Genomic DNA, 23,345 nt, shown 5'->3' with positions numbered 1-23,345 from the left:
GACCAAGCACTTGATTTATATACATCCTGTACATTTACTCTTTCATACAAACTGTTTTTATTAGTCTTAAGTAATATTTTACAATGTTTAAAAACTAGATTTTGCCTTGTTTTTGTCAAAATTAACTGAAATGTACTTCTGTGTACAATGAATCTATACAACATAAATTTAAACTATTAATTTTAATTACTTTCATAGTTTAACTTTCCTATGATTATTTTACTGAGATACACAACAGGGCTGCGTTACAAAAGCGTTTTATTTAAAGGCACAATGTTTGGAAGAACCACAGAGGATAATGGGCAGACTGCAAACAAACCTCAAACTTCATGAACATTTTCACAAAAAGATTGCACAAATACAACAGATTGGCATAAATGGACCCACAAATAAATTCAAGAATGGTCTGCAGAAGAAAACAGCATTACTGGATGAACCTGGTGGATCTTTAGCTTAGGAAGGAAGAAAGCAATACAAAATAAAGTATAGCTGAGCAACTTTCTACAGATTTTATCAGATAACTGCAAATAAAATACTGTAAAAACAAACAATGACAGTTTTATGGTCTGCAAAATGGGACCCTTCTAATCTCATTTGATTGTACAAAGTGGTTCAGTAACAAAAGCTACTTAGTGAATTTACCAGCACCTGTTTGGTCGACTCGATTGGAAACCTCTGATGCTGCAGGACGAAAGTTGATTCGTTCATCAAGTGCACTAACATGAATCCATAATAAATGCAAAGTGACAGATTGGTATTACATAAGTCCGTAGAAAACATTAACACTGTATTTTATGAGTTGTAACCAGAAGCAGGAAGTGAACACATTTAGTGTTCGGCCTTTGTGAGGCCAGGCATGTCTGCAGCAGGCAACTGAAGCAATCCAAGCACAAAGTGACTCGTGTAACAACTTCTGCTCAGTTATAAATGAGTATAAACACATTCACTTTCACATTGACGAAAAGGTGCAAAATCCCAGATCCTTCAGCGCATGCCGACTATGAACATGTAACCTTTGCTCACACATCGTGGACCTAAAGTCCAAGAAAACGGGTGAAGGTTGCTATCTTTGGAATGTGTTGGACTTTGCAAAGGTAGCGTTTCAGCTGGCACTTGGGTAACGTTTACAGCTCACTCCACTACAATCAACTTTCTGCTTGTTTCAAGGCTGCTTAGTTAGAGTTATCATTACACATGTGATTATTAAAAATCAAACTTGGCATTTGGATTCAACAACTTCATTCTTCACATAAGAGGATACAATGACAAAAAGTAGATAAATAATAATATAAATAGAAGAATAATCACACAACAGAGTTCAAATTTTCCTCTTCTGTAGTGTCCACTCAACAACAAGGGGCACCAAAGTTTAAATGTCTTTGGGTCGATCTTGAAGATTGTAAAGGCAAAGGAAGATCATCTTTCTGGCCCACCACAGACGGTCTCTCTAAGAGAATATGGGATCAGCTGGTTGAGCTAAGAAGAACAAAATGTCTTATGAGCTAACTTCAAGTATGGATGGACTGGTCTTCAAAGAAACCTTTTGATCTCAGCGTAGTTCAGCCTTTAATAACTGCAGTTTTTGTCTAAGCAGGCCGCCTGGGATGCATGTGCTCAGCAGATCTCCTCCTCGCACAGCGGCCCCCCCACCAGCAGCGAGTGTTTATCGGGCTCGCTCAGCACCAAGCTGTTGAGCGAGTGCTTGTCGGAGCGCAGCGAGTTGATGGAGGCTCGGCTGTAGTTCACGATGCGGTCCAGCAGGCTGAGTCTGGGGGAGGGACGGCGCAGCTCGCCCATGCCGATGTGAACGCTGACGTCAGACAGGCTGCCCTGCTGCCTGCTGCCGCCGAGTTTGGCTTCCAGCTTCTCGGCGCTGGGCTTCGTGTAACTGAGCGACGACGACACAAGGAGAGCAGTGAGGGACAAAAAAACAACAGCAAAAAAACAAACAGACTGGAGAACACGAGCCAAAAATATCTCATTACCATTTAAGCAGAAGGGAGGACAAAACCACAGACACAGAAGACAGCGCCATGGCAGCAGAACCCATCCACGGCTGTAGCACCAGACCAATGGGTAGGAACACACCTGGAGGAAAAACAGTACCGAGTCTCAGTACCAATAGGCTTGAAAATTATTTAAATGACATGCGTCATGATAGAAAAATAAACAAAGCAGGATTCCTGTTTTATTTTCAGATCGAAAATTATGCAACTTTCATGTCAAAATTCCAAACTTTTCCAGAAAAGTTTGAGAAAGATTTCTTTTTCACAAGGAAATGGTTCTTAAATCATTTTTTGGGTGGACAGACAGTTCCAATAGGAAATGTATGAGCCTTGAAATTCAAACACCTTTCCATTATTTTTCACACTTTGTCCGACCTGGAAAATCCCACAGTTTTCCGAACAGGAATCCAGATAAACCTTTCGGGTATTTTCACAGTGCCTACCAGCAGCGATAGGAATGCCAACCAGATTGTAGATCAGAGCAAAGATGAAGTTGATCCTGATCCTCTTGACCGTCTTCTTGGAGAGGTCGATACTGCCGACAACGTCCAGCAGGTCATTCTGCAAGCAGAGAGTAAATCTGAAACTGAAAATGTCAACAATAAATGTTCACTCTTTACAAAAAGTTGAAAAACCCTTGTGATAATAGAAAAAAAGCTTCACTTAGGTTTTATTAATCACTGCTCAAAATGTTAAGATGCTCTTGAATTTAAGAACATTTAAAAACATTTAATAACTTGACCAATAATGTTTTGTATTCCTATGTGATTCAACAACTTGACAATTTCTAATTTTTACCCTGATCAACACCACATCTGCTGCCTCAATGGCAACATCTGTTCCAGTTCCTATGGCGATGCCGACGTCAGCCATCGCCAGAGCGGGCGAGTCGTTGACCCCGTCGCCCACCATAGCAACTCTCTTTCCGGCCTGCTGCAGCTGCTCCACTTTGGCCACCTTGTGGGAGGGCAGCACCTCGGCAAACACTTTCCTGATGCCCACCTTTTGGGAAATAGTAAAAATAAAGAAATACAAAAATAAAGAGGTGCAATCAGGTGTGGCTCGCAAAAGTATTCATACCCGTTAAATTTTTTTCAAATTTTGCCATATTACAGCAACAACAAACTAAATAGAAACCAACTAAGACCCGGTCATCCATCTAAACAGAAAGAGAAAGCAAGGAGAGCATTAATCAGAGCAGCAGCCAAGAGGCCCAGCATAATTCCTGAGGAGCTGCAGAGATCCACAGCTGACAGGATAACTATGAGGGCTGCACTCCATAAATCCGGTCTTTAAAGAAGAGTGGTAGTTTTTCTCCTTTCAATCTGACTCAGCCTGAGCTAGACTCCAAAGAAAAGGCCAAATATTTCAGAACCCAGACGTGGAAGCCTGACAGAGAGACTTGCAAGTCTAATTGTATCCCGTATTCCTTTCCTTCCATTTCATAATTACGTTTCAAGTACTTTAAAGTTTTTGGTGATAATGTGAGAAAATTGAGAAAAGTTCAAGAGATACAAATGTTTTCCTGTTCTTCTTCCTTCCTTACCTGGGCGGCGATAGCGCGCGCTGTCTTACTGTTGTCTCCGGTCATCAGCACCACCTCCAGACCCATGTTTGTCAGCGTGTGAACGGCCAGCTCCGCCTCAGGTTTCACAGTGTCGGCTATGGCTACCATTGCACACAGCTCGTCTACAAACAAAAATACATTTTTACAAGTTACTGTTTTGTTTTGTGTTAAAGAGAGTGTATTTTTAGCTGAACAATCACTCACTGTCCACAGCGACCAGCACAGCAGTGCGTCCTCTGCGCTCATGCTCTATCATGGCTTCATCGATGTCTGGTCTGACCTGAAGGCAGTTTCTTCTCATCCATTCCCTGTTGCCGATCAGGACAACATAGGCGGCTGTCTGAACCAAACCTGCAGGAAATATTATTCAAATTCTGTTAAACTCAGGCTTAAAAAATTAATCATTACAATTTGGCTTCTCCACGTACTTAGAGGCTGCGGATCCATTGTGAGCGGGTGGGAGCTGGCCGGCGTCCGAGTGTCACTGATCTGGACGAGGATGCTGCTGCGCTGGTTGTTGTCCTCGCTGTCGCTGTCCGCCTGCTTTAGCAGAGACTCCGTGTTGCTGACCTGACATCGGATGCCGCAGCCCGGCACGGCCTGAAAGTCGGTGCAGGTGCCGAGAGATTCGGTACCGAGCTCCTTCGCGTCACAAAACAGGAAAACACAAACGTTTGGTGTTTTCTAACTATTTCAGCAAAGGGAAGTGTGGGCTGATGGATTACATCTGAGAGAGAAAACCAACCTGCTTGCAGTATTTGGTAATAGCAGCTCCCAGTGGGTGTTCACTGTTGTTTTCTGCTGTGCCCACAATGGCCAGCAGGCGGGAGCGAGGCATCCTGTTCCCTTCCACAACTATCTTGACTTGGACCACCTTCGGAGCGCCATACGTGATCGTCCCGGTCTTGTCGAATACGACAGACTGGATCTGAAATAACCAGGTGGGTAAAAAGTAAGACAGAGACATTTAGATGACTTTACAATAAATCTTTTGATAACTTTTATTCAGACTAAGACATCTGTAAACAAAAAATGGATGAATGGAAAGTCAAATATTTGAACAATTTCTCTGTCCTTTTGATCTCTTTTTGTATACTTATACAGTCATTGAAAGTATTTCAAAGAAATTTGAGACTTTTCCTCACTGTAGGAAATCTGTAAATAGATTACCGTCAGAGAATAATTACAAACGCACCTTATGAGCCATCTCTAGGGGCTCGCCTCCCTTTATCAGGATGCCATTTTGGGCTCCAACCCCGGTTCCCACCATGACAGCTGTCGGGGTTGCCAGGCCAAGAGAACAGGGGCAGGCGATGCACAGCACAGTTATGGAGGCCTGGAAGGCAAACCGTATCACTGCCTCGGTCCTGGAAATGCTTCGGTCATAACCCTGCAGTGGAAAGAAGGGACAAGTACTTGGTTACAAAAATAAAAATATTACAGATAGGGGGAAGGCTCTTCTCTACATTTAATTATTAAAATAAAAGTTAAACATTTTTCTGCCATAACGAGGAAGCTGTCACTCTAAGGTGAACAAGCAATAAACTCACAGGAAAGAAATGCTCCACCAGAGAAAAGTCCAAAAATCCGATGATGATCCAGGCAATCAGTGTGAGTACCGATATTACAACAATGAAAGGAACAAAATAGCCACTGATCTTATCTGCATACTGCTGGATAGGAGCCTGCAAAACATCATTAAAATAATTAATAGAATTACAGGAGGTTTTTCCTAAATATTGTAGATTTAGCAGAGATTTGAACTCACCTTTGAAGTCTGTGCCTCCTCCACCAGCTTAACTATCTGAGACAGGGTGGTGTCCATCCCGACATGAGTAGCACTGACCAGCAGAGAGCCGTTCTGGTTTATGGAGCCGGCGATCACTGAGCTCCCGGGCTTTTTGGTCACCGGCATGGCCTCACCTGCAATCACATTGCAACTACTGATCAGAAATACAGCACAAGTTAAGAATATGTGCATGTTTCTGTTTTCTAACTTGTTTTTTTTTTTACTTTTTATAACCACAAACTTTAACACATTTTGTGGGAAGATTTTATTTTACAGAACAACACAAAGTAGTGCACTATATAGTAACATGGAATAAAAATTTTCAACATTTTATACAGACAAAGGTTTGAAAAAAGTATGCCGTGGATTTGTATGCATCCCGCTGAGTCACTGCAAGTCACTTTGGGATATGTTTTTAGCAGCTTTATTTATAAACTAAAGGCTTGCTTATTCTTCTTTGAAAAATAGCTCAAGCTCATTCAGATAAAGGAGAGAGCATCACTCAACATCAGGATTCTTGGTTGGATTCTGGACAAGACTTTGACTAGACCAGCTATTCTACGATCAATCTGTTGTAGGTGTGTAAAGTTGTTATCCTGTTTTCAGTTTTTTAAGTGCACTCTGCATGTTTTAGATGTTTCTCTGGTTTAAAACACTGGAATCAAACGTTCTTCTGCAGATCTTACTCCATATACCATGTTTCACAGTTCAGGGTGATGTGAAGCGTTAAGTGTCCAGTCATACACAGAGCTAAAAAGTTGCTTCCACATATTTGTGCAAATTGCAAGTTCTGTTGGAACAATTTACCTTTCCAAATTAGATCTGCCCACATCCTAGATCATTTTAAATCGCTTCTCAAAACTCATTTTTATTTTTTGGCATGTATTTGAAGTAGTGTTTTGATACTCTGTTTTTATCAATTTGTGTTATTGTCGTTCTTCTACAGCACTTTGGTGCAATTTTACACCTGTTTTTAAAGTGCTATATAAATAAATTTGACACTGACAAAACTGGAAGAGGGACTTCCTTTGGCCTTTCTTTCAACATACAAAGTGTTGTACTGAAATGTTATGTAATAACGGGAATTGGGAAAGCATTGTAAAAAAGTTTTTCCTAAAAACAAGGGCAATCACCTCCTGATGATTGCTTTTAACTGTACTCAGGAATTACGAAGCCCTTCCTTAACTCCAAACAGACACAAATGCAACCAACCTGTGATAAGAGACTCGTCTGCCATCGAATGTCCGTCGATGACTCTCCCATCAACTGGAAACTTCCCTCCAGGGACGACTTTGACCACGTCACCTCTCTGCACCAGCTCAACATCCACTTGTTCCTCACTAAAACAAAAATCAAATAATCTGACCCTTATTCAAGTTAATATATTCATTTGATCAAAAATCTGCATTTTTTTCTGTTCCAGCGTTTACATACTGTATGATTTTAATCTATAAATATCCCAAGATGTAAACAAATAGATGAAGAAAACAACGAGAACCTGAGAATGCAGTTATCACTGCTGAGGTTCACCACGGTGGCTTCTGTTGCTTGTAATGACATCAGCTTGGACAAAGCCTCAGAGGTTTTGCTCTGGAAGGGACGCACAAAAAAATGTTTACTCGCCTTTAAAAAAAAAAAAAAGCTGCCGAATTTAAAAGGTTTTCTCCAAATTCAAACAAACAATCAACAATCACAAGGGAACTAGACCTTCGCAATCTGCTCCAGCCAGCGTCCCAGCGAGATGAAGACAAAGAGCATGGGAGGCGTGTCGAAAAATGTGATGGGGTTGACTTTTGCTTTCTCCACCATGGCAACAATTAGGATGACCAGAGAGTAGCTGAACGCGATGGTGGTGGCCAGAACGATGAGCACGTCCATGTTGGCAGACTTGTGCTTCACTGCTTTGTAGGCTTGGATGTAGAAGTAACGACCTCCAATAAACTGACCATTAACAAAAAGACAAAAACAGAGAATACTCACTGCCCTACATTTAATCTGCCAGATTAAGCAGCTGGATACCTAAAATCTGTGCTACTCACCTGTACAGGTACACAGAACAGAAAGGAGAGGAGGTTCATGATGGAGAGGCCGGGGAGCAGCTGCTTCTCCAAGAACATGGTGGAGTGGTAATGGTTGCGGTCCTCTATGGTAGCGTTGTGATGGTGCGTAGCGTTCATCTTGTGGTCCATATAAATCATGTAGATCATCATGCCCATCACAGGCACGCAGAAAACCAAGCTCACCAGGAAGGACTTCCTCCACCTGAACGAGTGAACACATCGTAGTTTGATCTTGTAAGAATTTTACTTCATGAACACATTTTACTAGAGGGAGAAAAAAGTGTAGCTATAAAACTGAAACCACTAAAGAAAAGAAAAAGGATGCTTACTGTTGTATCTCTTTGCTGTGGTCCAGGTGGCTGGCTGTACGGTCCCTCTTCACTAAAGATGCCTCAAATCCCATATTCTGCAAACAAAGTATTGTTTACTATTGATAATATCGAGCAAAACTTAGATAAAACAAATTGAGTCATTGTTTCACAGTCATTAACAGTCTTGAACATCCAAGAACAATGGACATATTTTCTATATCTGTACCTCAATCAGCTTGATAATGTCTCGTGGTCCAATCACTTCTGCGTCATACTTCACATGTGCTTTGTTGGTCGCCAAAGCAACGGAGGCATATATAATCCCCTTTTCTCTGACGAGGGTTGATTCGATTTTATGAACACAAGAGGCACATGTCATCCCCCTGACCTGGTGGACGGTGGGAGAACCAAACAGAGATGAGCACATGAGCATCACATTCAGCCTGCAATGTGCATTTGCATAAAACCCAAACATGGAAACAAAAAGCTGACGCTTGTGACCGACTCACCACCAGCTCTAGGTTTCCGTCGGATCCTTCGTAGTTCTCCATCACAGAGGCGGTGAAGCCCAGCTCCTTCACACACTCCGCTATCGTCAGCGGATCTGTGACCTCGGGGTTGTAACGGACCTCTGCTTTACTCGCCATGAGAGCCACCAAAACCGAGTAGATCCCTAAAAGACATTTGAGATTTCCTCTGTAGCATTCATCACCAGAAGGTTCACACAGACGAATCCCGTTGTTGTTTTACGCACCAGCTTCGTTTTTGAGGTTGCGCTCGATGTTTGACACACACGAGGCGCATGTCATTCCTCCGATCTGGATGTAGCATTTGGAGGGCATGTCTCCAGTGGATCCCAGCAGGGTTTCATTGAGGAGCTCACTGTCTAAGTTCTTCTTCTGGACACGTGGAGACCTTGGTAATATGGGATCTGATGCAGGCAGCAGAGAATTGGTTTCTGTTGTTGAGATAAAGAGCTTACAGATTACTTCCAAGAATAAATAACAAACTTCACAAAAGTCACCACACTGTGCAAACAAAACCCCTCCTTTTTATACGCTGTGCGTCAATGTAGTCAGACATTCTTGCAATTCTTTTCACAGCGTCTTCATCAGTAGTTCTTCAGGCCTTTTGAAACTCTTTCAGTGTTTTTCTACAGGAAATATATGGTATATAAAAGTAAAGTCTTTCAAGAACGGGACAACCTTCAGACACACAAAAGGAAGGAAAGATCTTCCACTTGAAGTAGCTGGTTACAAAAAACCCAAAACACTCCAACTAGATCCAGGTTAGGTTGTCAGTCATGTACATGACCAACACTGTCAGTGAAATGTCAGCAAAATATACAACTTTAGGGGTAAGAAAAAATCATATATTATTTATGAGCCGGTCTAGTGGAATTTTCATTCACCGTGATCTCTCAGGTTTACACAGAATGATCAGAAAAAGAGAAAATATCTACTCAGCAACTGTTATGAGGATGATTGCGATGTTGATAATATATCAATGGTCAGAATGTTCAAGGTGAACAAAAAGCAGCAGCAGAAAATTAGTCAAGAGGAAGAAAAAGCCACCTGGATATAATACATGCCACACACTCTTACCAGGTAAAAATGCATCAAAGCCCATGTCTTCTATGGCCTCCTTCAGCTCCTCTGGCGTGGTGAGAAGAGGGTCATACTCAAAGACTCCCTGATGGTCAGTCAGAGACACCTGAGCCGACCTCACCCCCTTCCTCTGGGAGATCATTCCTTCGATAGACTGCACACAGGAGTTGCAGGTCATGCCTTCAATGTGAATATGAACAGCAGACACCAGCGGCTGGGTGAAACACGGCTGTGAAGCAGCAGGTCTGGGCTGTAGTGCTGAGACGGTGAGCGCTGGTGATGTGGATACGGGACTGAGAGTGTGGGAGAAGTCCAGCGGTTCGGTCTTAAAGTTTCCAGGAGGAAGAGTTTCGATGGCCTGTTGCAGCTGAGTCACTGTGACCTTCAGAGGGTCGTAGCAGATGGAGGCCTGCTCCTTCTCCAGAGAGACCTCCACGGAGGAAACACCAGGCAGCGTGGAGACATTGTCCTGAATGTTGACCACACAAGAACGGCAGTGCATGCCTTTCACCCTGAGCCTAGCGCACGCCGTGTCTATGAAGATCTCTGTCTCGTCGGATGTCTCGGGTGGAGAAGAAGAAGCCGTCGCTTGTTGAGAATCAATTAAGCGTTCGATGTCTCTGCTGGAGAGCTGCAGGGGGCGGGGCTTGGATTTGACAGAGGCTTTGAAACCAGCCACACCAATCTGTTCGATGATGGTCTGGATGGTGGTGAGGTAAGGCAGGTAGATGACCGTAGCTTCCTGAGAATCCAGAACAACTGCAGAGAGGAAAGGAGTGAGTTAATATGCAGAGTAAAACACAAGATGAGCAAAGATACAGATATTTAGATAAAGGAAATATATACATAAGGCCTGCACAATATTAGTAAAATTGACTGCAATATTATTCTTGATTATTGCAATGATGTTGTTAATTGTATTTTTATCCAAATTTTCTCCGACATGGCCATAGCCCAAAGCTTCCAATGAATTTAAGCACCTCAGTCACTAAAATCTGAAGGATATCAGGTGTGGGCGGTAAGCATCCTTCCAATTTAATGCATATTCAAATAAAATAACCTTCTAAATGATGCATTCAAGCAATACACATTCTGATAATGGATTAATGACTGTAATTCAATATATTTTGGAGCTTAAATCTAAATAATTAAAGACTTAATTTACCAAAAGCTATTTCTTAAAAACTGCTTAGCTTAAATAGTTTTTGAAATCTTTCATGGAGTTTAATTCTTGCCTTAAAACAAAAAAACAAACAGGAGTGGAACACAAAAAGTGTCTGGCTTTATCAGCAAGAACCGATAGCCATTTCTTTTTTTAGAATAGCTATTTTTAATAACTATATTCAAGTAAAATATCAATAATTACTGTTCTTCCTAGTAGTTGCCTACATTGCCCTCTAACAGATAAAGTAATAATTCTACAGGGTTTCAGATGTTATATTTTCATATTTTTTGTCCACCAGGGGGCAGTGCAATCCAACCGGATCTAACTTGTTTTCAGTGTTTCTGTATATGAATATTTTTGTTCATATCAGCCTCAAAATGCCTAAATGTAATTTATCTTGTGAAGTATTTTAAATACTAGTTTAAACTTTTTCTGACCATTTCACAGCTAAAACATTATGCCAATATTATTTTTTTATTTTATTTTTGTTTTATACTGGTTTAGTCTTGCTTAATCATCTACATTTAAGGATTGTTTTATTTTATTTTAGTCAGTTTTGTGAGTTATTTTGCAAGAAATGGGACTGCAACTCATTTTATTGTGCTTGTACAATGACAGCAGATAACCTATTCTGGAAAGAACAACTAGAAACACTTAAACCAGGGTAGCAAATTGGTGAGGTGGGTCATAAACCATTTTCCATTGGTATTATACAGTGGTTATTTAATTATTGCTCTGTGTAAGATTATCTAAAAGCTTACATTCAGTGGAAGAAAAGCTTTTAGTGCAACAGCCCCATCATTGGTAAAAAAAAACAAAAAACAAAACAAAAAAAACTGTATTTAGCAAACAGCTACTATTAATTTTAAATTGAAATGTTTTTAAATATAAACTTATTTGAAAGAATTAAATTGAACAATCTGTTATAAAACATAACGTTCTGCCACAGATAAAATAAACCAACGTTTTTGTCCCACTGTGCTGCAGCTATTGTAAGAATAGCTGCAGCTAATCTTACAGCTGCAGCTATAAGATTTCACAAGTCCTTGTGAGACGACTTGTGAAATCCTCTCACAAGTGATGCAGGGAAGGAAATGTAAACAGATGTGATTATATTTACTGACATGTCTCTGTGTTTACAGTGACAGTATGTTTGCAGACAGATTTAAGAATGCTATTGCAGCATTCTTACAATAGCTGCAGCTATTGTAAGAATGCTGCAGATATTTTTACAATAGATGCAGCACAGTGTTGAATGTGTTTCATGCTTCTACATCAGCACATAAATCTGTCTGCAAACATACTGTCACCGTAAACACAGAGACATGTCAGTAAATATAATCCCATCTGTTTTCATTTCCTTCCCTGCAACACCTGTGAGAGGATTTCACGAGTCATTCTCAAATCCATAAAGACAATCTCTCAGGTTCATAACGCCCTGGCCCTGTGAGACGTGCAGCGCAGCACCTCAGTTAGCGAAGTCGTACGTGACTGCAGGTCTCAGAGCCTGTCGAGAACTTCACCTTTGATCTTTTTAATCCCTTTCAGTTTTCCAATCTTCCCTTCAATGGTGGTGGTGCAAGAGTGGCAGGTCATTCCTTCAATGCTGAGTTTCAGAACCGCAACTTCACTGGCCGCGGTGTCCAGCTGGGACACGCTCAGGCCTTTCTGCACTGGGCTGCCAGGGGTTTGTTTCTCCTGAGGTGAGACACCTTCCACCACCTCTCTGAGCTGCTGGATGGAGGTCAGGGAAGGAACATAAGTGACGGTCAGGCCCATGCTGGGTGCGCTCTCCTGGACATCAAGCACCCCTTGAATTTGTGACAGCTTCTCCAAAGCCTCCTGCTGGGTTGCAGTCGTCAGTCCTGACATGGGGATCAGCTGAGTGTCTGTAAACACCGGAGTGGCAGTGCTGCTCTCTGGTACACTGGACTCGAAGCCCATGTCCTCGACGGCCTCTGACAGGGACTCAGGGCTCTGTTGACTGGAGTCAAAAATAACCGTGGCACTCTTCTTCTCTAAAGACACCTGAAAATATAAAAAATAAAAAAAACACATATGTTAAACAAGGATGATGTTGTGGAGAATTATTGTTCCGATTAAGGATGCACTGCTCCGCTTTTTTTCCCCTTCCGATACAGATATCTGAGGTTTGGTATTGGCTCTACAGCAGTACAGCACATGTAAATACAACAATAGCTTCACAAGCTTGGTCAAACATGTAAAAACAACACAACATAGTTAGTTTTTTTTTCAGTCAGTACAATTAGTATAACAGTCATTGTGTAATAAACAATAAAAAATACTGGGTAACACTTTGTTTGAAAGGGTGTGCATAAGAGTGGCATGACACTGCCATAAACATGACATAACACTTGTCATGAACATGAAGGAGTCTTCATAAATGTTTACGACTGTTGTCATAAAGTGTCAATCAGTAACTAATGACACTTTTAATGCAAAGTTGCACTAAAGGTTGAATTGAAAGTCCATTAAAAGTGTTAACTTTGCATTATAAATGTCATTATTTACCAAATGACACTTCATGGCAACAGTCGTAAACAGTCATGAAAACTCCTTCATGTTCCTGACAGGTGTTGTGTCCTGTCAGTCTTATGCACACCACTTCAAATAAAGTGTCATCAGAAAGGTAAACTGACTAAAACAACAGGTTGACTAAACTAAATAAGCTGGTTCTTTCAAATGGTTCAGAGGATGCGATTAGCAATTCTAAATATAATGTAAAATAAATAACATAATAGCAGGACATCACTCAGAGCACAGAGAACAGACGTAGACTAAATAGATCTGCTCTTATGGATGGACCACGTTGTCGCGATACCTGATCTGGAATTTTTTTAAATATCAGGGCTGATTCATTTATTAAAACTGGATATCAGATATCAATGTTTTCCCATACAGGCAGAGATGTAATTCTAATTCTAGCTGCAATTAGTTTATTTTACAATAAAGCTTAACGCCTTAATGCTCTTGGGTTTTAGTGGTTTTGACTGACTTTGTTCACCTATTTTCATAAACAGAGGAAACCCTGTTGAGGCTTCAAAAGACTGGAGACGGGGGGTGGAGGTTCCTCTTCATGCAGAGAAAAGCCCCACACCCCACACCCCAACAGCAAACAAGTGACTTGGAGCATATTCATGAGCTCACACAAGGTCTAGTTCTAGATCCGATACAGAATCTGCAGCAGGATTTGAAAATTGCTGTACAGACACACTCTCCATCCAATTTGACTGAGTTGGAGCAATTTATCAACGAAGAAAGAATTAGGTCTACAAAGGTGGAAGCAAGAAACACCATAAGTCATGCAACCACTGTTACACAGAAGAGCCTCTTTTTACTAAGATTTCACACAACCTGATGGCCACAGATGTTCCGTGACTTCATTTATCAATTATGTCTTTTTTTTTTATTATTATTTTACTGATTGGTATATACTGCACTGTGTTATAATTAGCTCTGATATGACATGTAAATAAATGAATATGAATGTTCAGTTACATATATTTCTGTATGTAAACTGGATTACTTTGTCTTGTAAAGTGCATTTTGATTGTGAATTGGCGCTGTATAAATAAACTGAACAGAACTGTTTTGCAATGGTTACTAGGGAAAAATTGCAGTTTCTAGATTTCTGGAGCAGTAAGAAAAAATTCCCCCAAAAATCTGCAGCTGCAACTGCGGTGGCAACTTATTTAACAATGATTTGACTCACAGGGGGCTCAATAGAGATGTCTGCCACACTTTTAAAATTTATGCTTACAAAACAGTATGAAAACCATAACTCCTTCCACTTAATTATGTCGTCACCACTTTGTGTTGGCATACTACATAAAATACCAATTAAAGCATCTAGACCTTTGCGTTTCCGACACAGGAAACAGTGGCTCTGTATACGCTTATTAAAGCAACTTACACTGAAGTTAGTCCAATGATCGTTTACATAATATTGTTATATGGCCATATTAAGTCACTGCAGCTCTAATTTAATGGCATTTTACAGCTTTTGTTCATGGCCTTTGGTAAGCGTTTGGCATGTTCAGTCAGCATGATGACCCTCAGGTCGCCTTCTTAAGCAAGAAGGAAACATGTGATGCTCAGAAGGCGTCACCTGATTCAACCATAAGTTTAAAAAAAGGAAGCAGTTTCTAGCTGCTTTAGTAGTAACTTTTTCTTAAAATTAGAGAACAAAGAAAAATATACATTGTTCTTCCAAGAGAAGAATGAAAAACAATTCACTTTGCTCAGATCACTTATGAACAGATAATCCCAGCACTAAATTCTGTTACCCACAATAATTTCCTGTGGGGGCAGAGGATATAGCGACCTGATGTCGCAGTCCTGCAAAGGGCAGGGGATTATTGGGAACACAGTATTACATTATCTTCTCATTCAGCCTTAGCCTGAGGGGTAAACATACAATAAACAAAACAGCAGACCACCACTACTTCAATTAAGCTGTCTAACATGGCTGCACTGATGGAAATCAGACAAGCTGCTCCCTAAGAAGCAGAACTGTACCAAACAATCCAGTTCTACCATGAAGAGAATAAAACCTATATAAATGTATATCTAAGCTTACAAGAGGATTCTCTGCTCAAGAGTTAAATAGTTAAAACATTAAAACACTATCAGATCTTGTTTTTGCAGTGGAAATAAATGCAGCAGAAGTCATCAAATTTAAAGGTCAGTGAGTCAAGACAGAGCAAAAAATGCAGTACAACAGAAAGTACAAAATCAGCCATTACCTTTATATGTATCACTCCATGTAGAGACCCAATCCGCTGCTCTATGGACTGAACACAAGAGCCACAGGTCATTCCCTCAACTCTGAGGGAAACCGAGCACAGGTTTATCTTTTGTGTCATGACTGCTTTACCTAAAACCACAGAAGGAGAGAAAAGATTTAAATGTCAAAACAACAATACACCAGACAAAAAAAAAAACAAAAACACAGAGCAGAGGAGATTGTTTTTCTCTATTTGAGAAATAAAACCAGGACATTGCAACACTATGACGGTCTTGTTTGAGTTCTATTAAAACGTCAATAACAATAAGCCCCTGCATATAAAAATAAAAAAAAGTATATGCAGAAAACCTCCATAAAAAAACATAAACCAATCTGGATACTGATGATGTGTGCTGAACTTTACCAATTGTTCATTACTAATGAATTATATAGTTTCATTTTAATTTCTGTTGTATATTTTATTTGTTATTATGCAACTTTAACAAACATTACAATCTTACCCATTATATTAATTCGTACTTGTCATTATTTCAGATTTCAATACAAACATTTTGAATCTTTTACACTATTTTAAGGTATTTGTTGTTTTTTCTATTTATTTTCTGTGCTCCATTTTATTAGTTACTCACCCTATCTAATTCGTAAATTAATTTGTCGGAAAAAATACATTCAGAAAGAAACACATATAATGAATCCTGCTTTTCCGATCTTTTCATTGCAAATGATCTCTATAAAAGCAAACGTTGCTCTCTCTCTCTCTAAAGGTCCAAGCTTGCTGTCAGAGCACCAGTCTCTTTATTATGAGTTTATCTAAAATATTGTGTTTATAACTGTTTTTTTTCTACATTACAGAGCTACTGAGACTTCTTAAAGCCAATCATGTAGACAGTAGGTTCTATTAGCCTTAACTAAAGTGTAATTTATAGAACCACTTCTAAGATCTGAGACACAAAACTGGAAAGACTTGGATTTTCACTTCAACCAACAAGGACAAACAAATCATTTATGACCTGTGTTGATGTTTTGCTTTCGTCAACAGGTCGCTTCTACAATGAAAACACATGCTCTTTTCCAGATCCAGCGTATAAGCCTAATTTATCTCAATTTAAAATTATACTAAACATGCCTGGTTAAGCACAACAGGAGCTGCATTTACAGCAATAGTTACTAAACCGATTATTTTGTCGTTTCACCAGCAGGAACACAACACAAAGTATATTAAGTCAACTTGAGCTTTAGCAAGAGATCCGCATCTATGTATAGACAAATACGCCGCTAACACGAGCGATTTTATAAAGTGATGGACTCTTACCTTCAGTAGGGAAAAAGAAAGGTTAGCTACAGGCTACACAGTGTTGACTGTCAGGCTGAGAAGCTAAGCTAACAAGCTAACAGCCTCTTCCCAGCTCTGGTGACAGTGAACCAAGTAGACCCGTCTGGACATGTTGTCGGAAGCGAGGAACTACTGATACTGATAAACTGAGCGTTTCCTTTTCCTTGCTTTCATAAAAACTCTGCTGTTTTTGGTTCCTTCAACTCAAGCAGACGTGACCGATCGCTGGGCTTTACTGCGTCATCACCGAGGGGCGGAGCTCCGAATCAGACGTTCAGGCGTCACGGGTTAAGTTTGCCCTCAGTTCGTTCTTAAGGCTGCTATTCGTAGAGGCATTATTAGAACCCCAAATTATTTGGGGTATAACAAAGCTTAACAAAGAATAATCTGATATTCTACATCGAATTTTGCGTTATTTGATATTGAAAGAATTATAATATGTGCTATGCTAGATATTAGCAAAATGAGTGTTGCAACAATGCCTTTGTTGTAACTTCTATATCAGCAGATCGATTAAAACAGCAGCTATAATAACACATTAATGTAAAACATGTAAAGAGCTGGGTAGATTCCAGTTTAACCTGTACCTCTCGACCTCCCAACAACCTCAGCAAAACTGAGCAAACACTGTGATGAAAATGACCATCCTGGTGAATGTGCATGCTTGTTTTGTTGCACAATATCAATGCAAAGCTGGTCCTGCTTGCACATACAGTTGAAACAGGATATTGATATACATACTAAAAAGACACAAACTTTCTATCTCACTTTGCCAAAGTGCACAGTAAAAAATAAAAACTACTTTTTATTAGGTTTTTCAAATTCAAACGTTGACACACATTTCCCTGGCATTTGATGGAATTTCCTTTTACAGAATGGCTTTGTTCAGTTGCTTTTGTTATCCTAACACAAGATCATCACAACAAATTTGGCCCAGTCTTCCCAACAGAACTGGTTTTCAGCTCTGGCCAGAAATTACCAATGGGGCTGAGATTAGGTTTGTAGGACAGCCACACCAATGCACTGACTTCATGGCTCGTCCAACATTATACATCTACTGAAATCTTTCTGATTGAACATTTCAATCACCATGACCTTCCAGGTATCCGGTCTGCTTTTAGGTCCAGCAATTTCACCAAATGTCACAACTGAAGTACATTTGTGAGAAAAAGAATTATACTGAAGTTTTTAATCTTCATTCGTTGATTTTATATATCCCTGGAAAATAAATTACATACTGAACAGTCAAACAGTCAAAACTAACATTGGTTTGCTCATTGAACATAATATTAATACAAGAAATGCTCAGGAAAAAAGTAGAACATTCTTCCATACCATTCTTCTAACTTTAGTAAGCTGCTTCTCGTATTTATCTGCCAATCTCTGACATCGACCTAAGGAAAGCTCGCTTAACAGATTTCAGCTGTGAGATGTTGGAGGGTTTTCCCCCCCACATACAGTGCCTAAAAAAGTATTCGACCTTTGGATTTTTTTATCCTTTTAATTGCTTTGACAGATCAATCATGGTCAACAATGTTTGATTTTAAGACTAAAATAATTACAAGAAACTCTTTGATGTTAAAGTGAAAAATGATTTCCACAAAATAACGACAAATAGAAAACACAAAATGAGTCATTGCAAAGACCAGACTTTTGCTTCCCCTCATGTCCTTCTGGGAAACGTTGGTGCTCTGTGAGCAAAAGTTAGCCAAGATTCACCCCTGGGAAATCCTGAAGGTGTCAGAAAAGCCACAGATGTCCTTCTTACGCACAGTCTGATACTTGTTTACAAGATCAGACACACACAGGTGTCCGCACTCTGACACACTGACCCACTTTCTCATCCTGCGTTCACACAGTTTAGGGATCTACGTGCACTCATTCAAACAGAGCGACCATGCCGACTGACACGAACTAATCAACCAAACAAGGGACTGGGCTGACTGTCTTCTGTGAAAACAAACCCAAACTTGTTCACTTCCCACAGATGCAGATTCAATATTCAGCTCCTGTGCACACAGCAGAGCAGAGATGCGGGTCCATGTTTTCCCGCACTCACGTGTACCCGCCGCTCCGCGTCAAGCTGTCGCTGAAGAGAGGAGAGCTCATTAAAGGAGCAGCTCCTGCTGTCCCATATCATCATCATCATCGTCATCATCATCATCAGCAGCAGCAGCAGCAGGAGCAGCAGGAGCCAGGCTTCCCCCAGTCACTGTCGGTCAGGGCTCCAGGTGAACGGCGCCTTCGCAACCTCCAGAGAACCAAACTCAGACGGAAACCATGCTTTTAATGAATCAATGTAAGTAATGGCGCGTTCTAGTGTTATTTTTTTGTTAGCTACGATTGAAAAAAAAAGTTTCATTGTTTCTGCTCTGTTAAAATGTGTGTGTGTTTGGTTAAAAGAGCTTGCAAGTTTGGCCAGTCTAGAAAATTGAGTTTGTAAAGTGATGAAGAAAAAACAATGAATTAATGAATTATTTTATATGCGGTTTCAGTAAGTAATAAACCTGTTTTGAGGATGCAGAGAATAAGCTTGCAGTTCATGGATTGTGTTTCATGTAGAGAATGAGATTATGTTTACAGGTTTTAATATTTGACATCAGGGGGACTCTTACTCTTACGAACATGCAAGGATCGTGTTTTTCTTCAATTAGTCAACTTTTCTTTAGTTGTTTGGGTTAGAAACCCCCCAGAGAAATTATCTCTTTCATAATGTTTGTACAAGATCACTCTTCAGTGGTAAACAGAAATAACATGTTGTGACAACCACAAACTTTTATTTGTGTTTTATCAAGATTTTCTGTGAAAGATCATGAAGTAGAAAACAATTGTAAAGTGGAAAGGAAGAAAAATAAAATTAAAACTTTTATTAAAAAAAAGGAAAACTGGTTTATTTGAATGCATTTCGTTGAATTAATAATTTGCAGAGTCATGTTTACATGTTTAAAGTAATCTATTATTCATTTTCATTTCCAAATTATGCTCAGGCTGTTTTGGTTTATGACATGAAATTCCCACAAATTGATTGAAAGTTTAATTTGTGATATTACAAAATATAGAAAGATCATTTTTAGGCCACTGTATATTTTTGTTTTTCCTGGCACTACTTTTATATATATATAAAAATTAAACATAGACAGAGAGGCTGGGATGAGAAGCCATGAAAAACCATAACTGGGATTGGAAACATGTCTCACCATCGTTTGAACATTTACTACTTTATGTTGCTGTAATGTCTTTTTAACCCGTTCCAATCCTTCTATCTCACAGGAACCTCACTAGCATCAAAATGAAACGTGGAAGGTCTGTTCTCAACTCCAAATGCCCCATCTTCCCCTACCATGAGAAACCAGGAAAAAGACACAAGCCCAGCTTTGCGCTGTCTCCACCAACGGACTGGGGCAACCTGCCCTACTGCATTGTTCTGCAGATCTTCCAGCACTTGTCCCTGGTGGACCGGGCTCGATCCTCATCCGTGTGCCGGTGTTGGAACGACGTGTTTCACATGCCCGACCTGTGGCGACGGTTCGAGTTTGAGCTCAATCAGCCAGCCACGTCTTACTTGCGCTCCACTCACCCCGACCTCATTCAGCAGATCATCAAGAAGCATGCCCAACACCTGCAGTATGTTAGCTTCAAAGTAAGAGCCTTCCACCCCCTTCCTGTCCACAATGATCCCAGATCAGCTGCTTTAAAAACATTATGTGCCTTTTCTAATCCAAACCAAATGCACTGTCACATTGATTTGGCTTTTTTTTTTTGCTTTACAGATATACTTTTTTATACATTTATTGTTTTTAATAAGTTATGAATTCCTGTTTCTGTTTGAATCAGGTTGACAGTAGCACAGAGTCTGCAGAGGCAGCCTGCGACATTCTCTCTCAGCTGGTGAACTGCACCATCAAAACCTTAGGGTTGATTTCCACAGCGCGGTCCAGCTTCATGGATGTGTCTCAGGTAAGTCCTCTGCCCGTCTTGCTCTTTTTATGCAACAGTCTTGGTAAAAAGGGTTCCTGCAAGGAAAAGGTTCTGTTCTAACTGCTAGCTTCTCCTCCGCAGGCCCACTTTGTCTCTGCTCTGACAGTCGTGTTTGTGAACTCCAAGTCTCTGTCGTCCATCAAGATCGATGACACCCCGGTGGATGATCCATCTCTGAAGGTGTTGGTGGCCAACAACAGCGACACCTTGAAGCTTCTGAAGATGAGCAGCTGTCCTCATGTCTCCCCAGCAGGTTGTTATATGATTGTAGGACTGCAGTAATGATGTAGTGTACAATGCCTTTTAGCCCATTTTGTCACCTGGAAAACACAAATATTAAGTAGTTTTAATGAGATTTAATGTGATAGACCCACGTAAGGTGAGGCATAATTGTGAACTTGAAGGAATGTAGTAAATATTTCCAAAGTTTTTACAAATGAAAATCTAAGAAATAGGGCATGGATTTGTATTAAACCATTGGGAGTCAATATTTTATATAAAAAAAACATGTTACTTTTCCAGTCTATAGACTGAACACTAGCTTGAACTAAATTGAACAGGGAACGTCTATAAATCTCTTTTTTCTCTTCAGGCATTTTGTGTGTGGCAGATCAGTGCCATGGCCTCCGAGAACTGGCGCTAAACTACCATCTCCTCAGTGATGAGCTCCTGCTTGCTTTGTCCTCTGAAAAGCGCGTCCACTTGGAGCATCTCCGCATCGACGTGGTAAGCGAAAACCCTGGCCAGACTCACTTTCACACCATCAAGAGAAACAGCTGGGAGGCTCTGGTCCGTCACTCCCCCAAGGTCAACATCGTCATGTACTTTTTCCTCTACGAAGAGGAGTTTGGGCCCTTCTTCTGCGAGGAGACCCCGGTCACCCACCTGTACTTTGGCCGGGCAGTGAGTAAAGAAATGCTGGGCCGCATCGGGCTGAACTGCCCCCGGCTGGTGGAGCTGGTGGTGTGCGCCAACGGCCTCAATCCACTGGACGAGGAGCTGATCCGCATCGCAAAGCGCTGTAAAAGCCTGACAGCCATCGGGCTGGGTGAGTGCGAGGTGACCTGCAGTGGCTTTGTGGAGTTTGTGAAGACGTGCGGGGGCAGACTGACGCAGCTGTCGATCATGGAGGAGGTGTTGATTCCAGATAACAGCTACAACATGGAGCAGATCCACAGTGAGGTGTCGAAGCACCTGGGCCGCCTGTGGTTCCCTGATATGATGCCCACCTGGTAAAGTGATAGTAAATGGACACCAGCCAGTGACAGCATAACCTATCTGGACATCGAATAAGGGAACTGTTAGGCCTTATTCAAACAAACATTGTTTTTCCAAAGCTATGTTGCTATTTGACTTTTTGAAAAGTTTCTTTAAAACACCAAATAATTTCTAGAAATATCATCATTCTTTATCTATTTCAGTTTTTTTTTAGCAGAGACCTAAACAGAGGAATGCAACATAAGAAAAAACAATGTTACAAAACTCTGGTTCTGTCTATAAGCCATCTAGCCAAAGGTTAATTTACAGACCCTACCCTGATTAGGCATTATAAGCCAACCTTTAAAACTAATAACACCAAGAAATATGTAAAATTAACAGTAGTTAGTTTTACATATATATATACAGTATACTGTATATATATACAGTATATATATGTAAAAGTAACTACTGTTAATTTTACATATTTCTTGGTGTTATTAGTTTTAAAGATTGGCTTTAAAACTATATATATATATATATATATATATAGTATATATACAGTACAAACCAAAAGTTTGGACACACCTTTTAATTCAATGAGTTTCCTTTATTTTCATGACTATTGACATTGTAGATTCACACTGAAGGCATCAAAACTATGAATAACACATGTGGAAATATGCACTAAACAAAAAAGTGTAAAACAACTGAAAATACCCCTTATATTCTAGTTTCTTCAAAGTAGCAACCTTTTGCTGTGATTACTGCTTTGCACACACTCTGCATTTTCTTGATGAGCTTCAAGAGGTCGTCACCTGAAATGGTTTTCACTTCATAGGTCAACCTGCCCTGTCAGGTTAATAAGTGGGATTTCTTGCCTTATAATTAGTCATGAAAATTAAGAAAACCCATTGAATTAGAAAATGTGTCCAAACTTTTGGTCTGTACTGTATATATACTGTATATATATATATAGAGAGATATCTATATATATAAGTTGTTGAATAGGCTATACAAGTTTCAGTGTTTATATGTATGTCTCTGTTTGAGTCATTTTTTCCACATAAGATATAAATGTATTAAGGTTACTTAATTGTCTGACTTGGAGTGCTTTTATTTTAATTATTAGCTTCTGTCTTAGGTGGACTGAAGCCAAGAGCGCAAACTCTTGTGATCAAGAAAGAACAAGTGTTTCCAGTTTATTGTGTCACACCTTAACGTAAAAACACAATGGGTGTATTTGTGGCAATTTGTTTTTGCTTCTTCTGTGCATTTAAAGTTTAATTCAGTGGTTTTACATGTTACACTTTATTTAAGTTGTTTGCCTTCTTATCTAGAAGGACTGAATGTACTCACAACATGTTAAATGTGGTTGTTTGGTGACTGGCTCTTATTTCTTGGCTTATCCTGAATCAAAACTTGTGCTACCTGAGTTTCTAAATGAGGACGAAATACTGGGGGAATGTGATATCAAGTATCAGTAATCAGCAAATGGGCATTTGGGTTAGATGCCAAAATGGAGAAATTTGCTTTAAGGAACAATAATCTTTGTTCTGCTCTG

The 23,345-nt window shown here is 40.1% G+C and overlaps 2 protein-coding genes across 2 annotated transcripts; one reads left to right on the top strand and one right to left on the bottom strand.

The window, feature by feature from the left end:
• Positions 1-241: 241 nt before the first annotated feature.
• Positions 242-16,849, bottom strand: atp7a (ATPase copper transporting alpha). The gene is made up of 23 exons (XM_005795497.2): positions 16,586-16,849; positions 15,272-15,402; positions 12,029-12,533; positions 9,338-10,099; positions 8,488-8,691; positions 8,243-8,406; positions 7,960-8,121; positions 7,752-7,828; positions 7,402-7,624; positions 7,070-7,303; positions 6,861-6,952; positions 6,575-6,702; positions 5,342-5,496; positions 5,124-5,258; positions 4,769-4,963; positions 4,319-4,501; positions 4,002-4,215; positions 3,778-3,924; positions 3,553-3,695; positions 2,805-3,008; positions 2,450-2,567; positions 1,986-2,088; positions 242-1,888 (listed from the first exon to the last, which is right to left on the bottom strand). The coding sequence occupies exons 2-23, from the start codon at positions 15,389-15,391 to the stop codon at positions 1,615-1,617; spliced, it is 4,542 nt and encodes a 1,513-aa protein (XP_005795554.1). The 5' UTR covers positions 15,392-15,402; positions 16,586-16,849; the 3' UTR covers positions 242-1,614.
• Positions 16,850-18,843: 1,994 nt separating this feature from the next.
• Positions 18,844-22,006, top strand: LOC102218157 (F-box/LRR-repeat protein 3-like). Its single transcript, XM_005795496.2, has 5 exons — positions 18,844-18,905; positions 19,877-20,246; positions 20,441-20,563; positions 20,666-20,837; positions 21,177-22,006. Coding segments are annotated over exons 1-5 (1,311 nt in total). The 5' UTR covers positions 18,844-18,903; the 3' UTR covers positions 21,821-22,006.
• Positions 22,007-23,345: the final 1,339 nt, after the last annotated feature.

The sequence above is a fragment of the Xiphophorus maculatus genome, chromosome 23 (assembly GCF_002775205.1).
Source record: "Xiphophorus maculatus strain JP 163 A chromosome 23, X_maculatus-5.0-male, whole genome shotgun sequence".
Taxonomy (NCBI): Eukaryota; Metazoa; Chordata; class Actinopteri; order Cyprinodontiformes; family Poeciliidae; genus Xiphophorus; species Xiphophorus maculatus.
The sequence above is the reverse complement of the archived record's forward strand: the minus strand, read 5'-3'. Positions and strand labels throughout refer to the sequence as shown.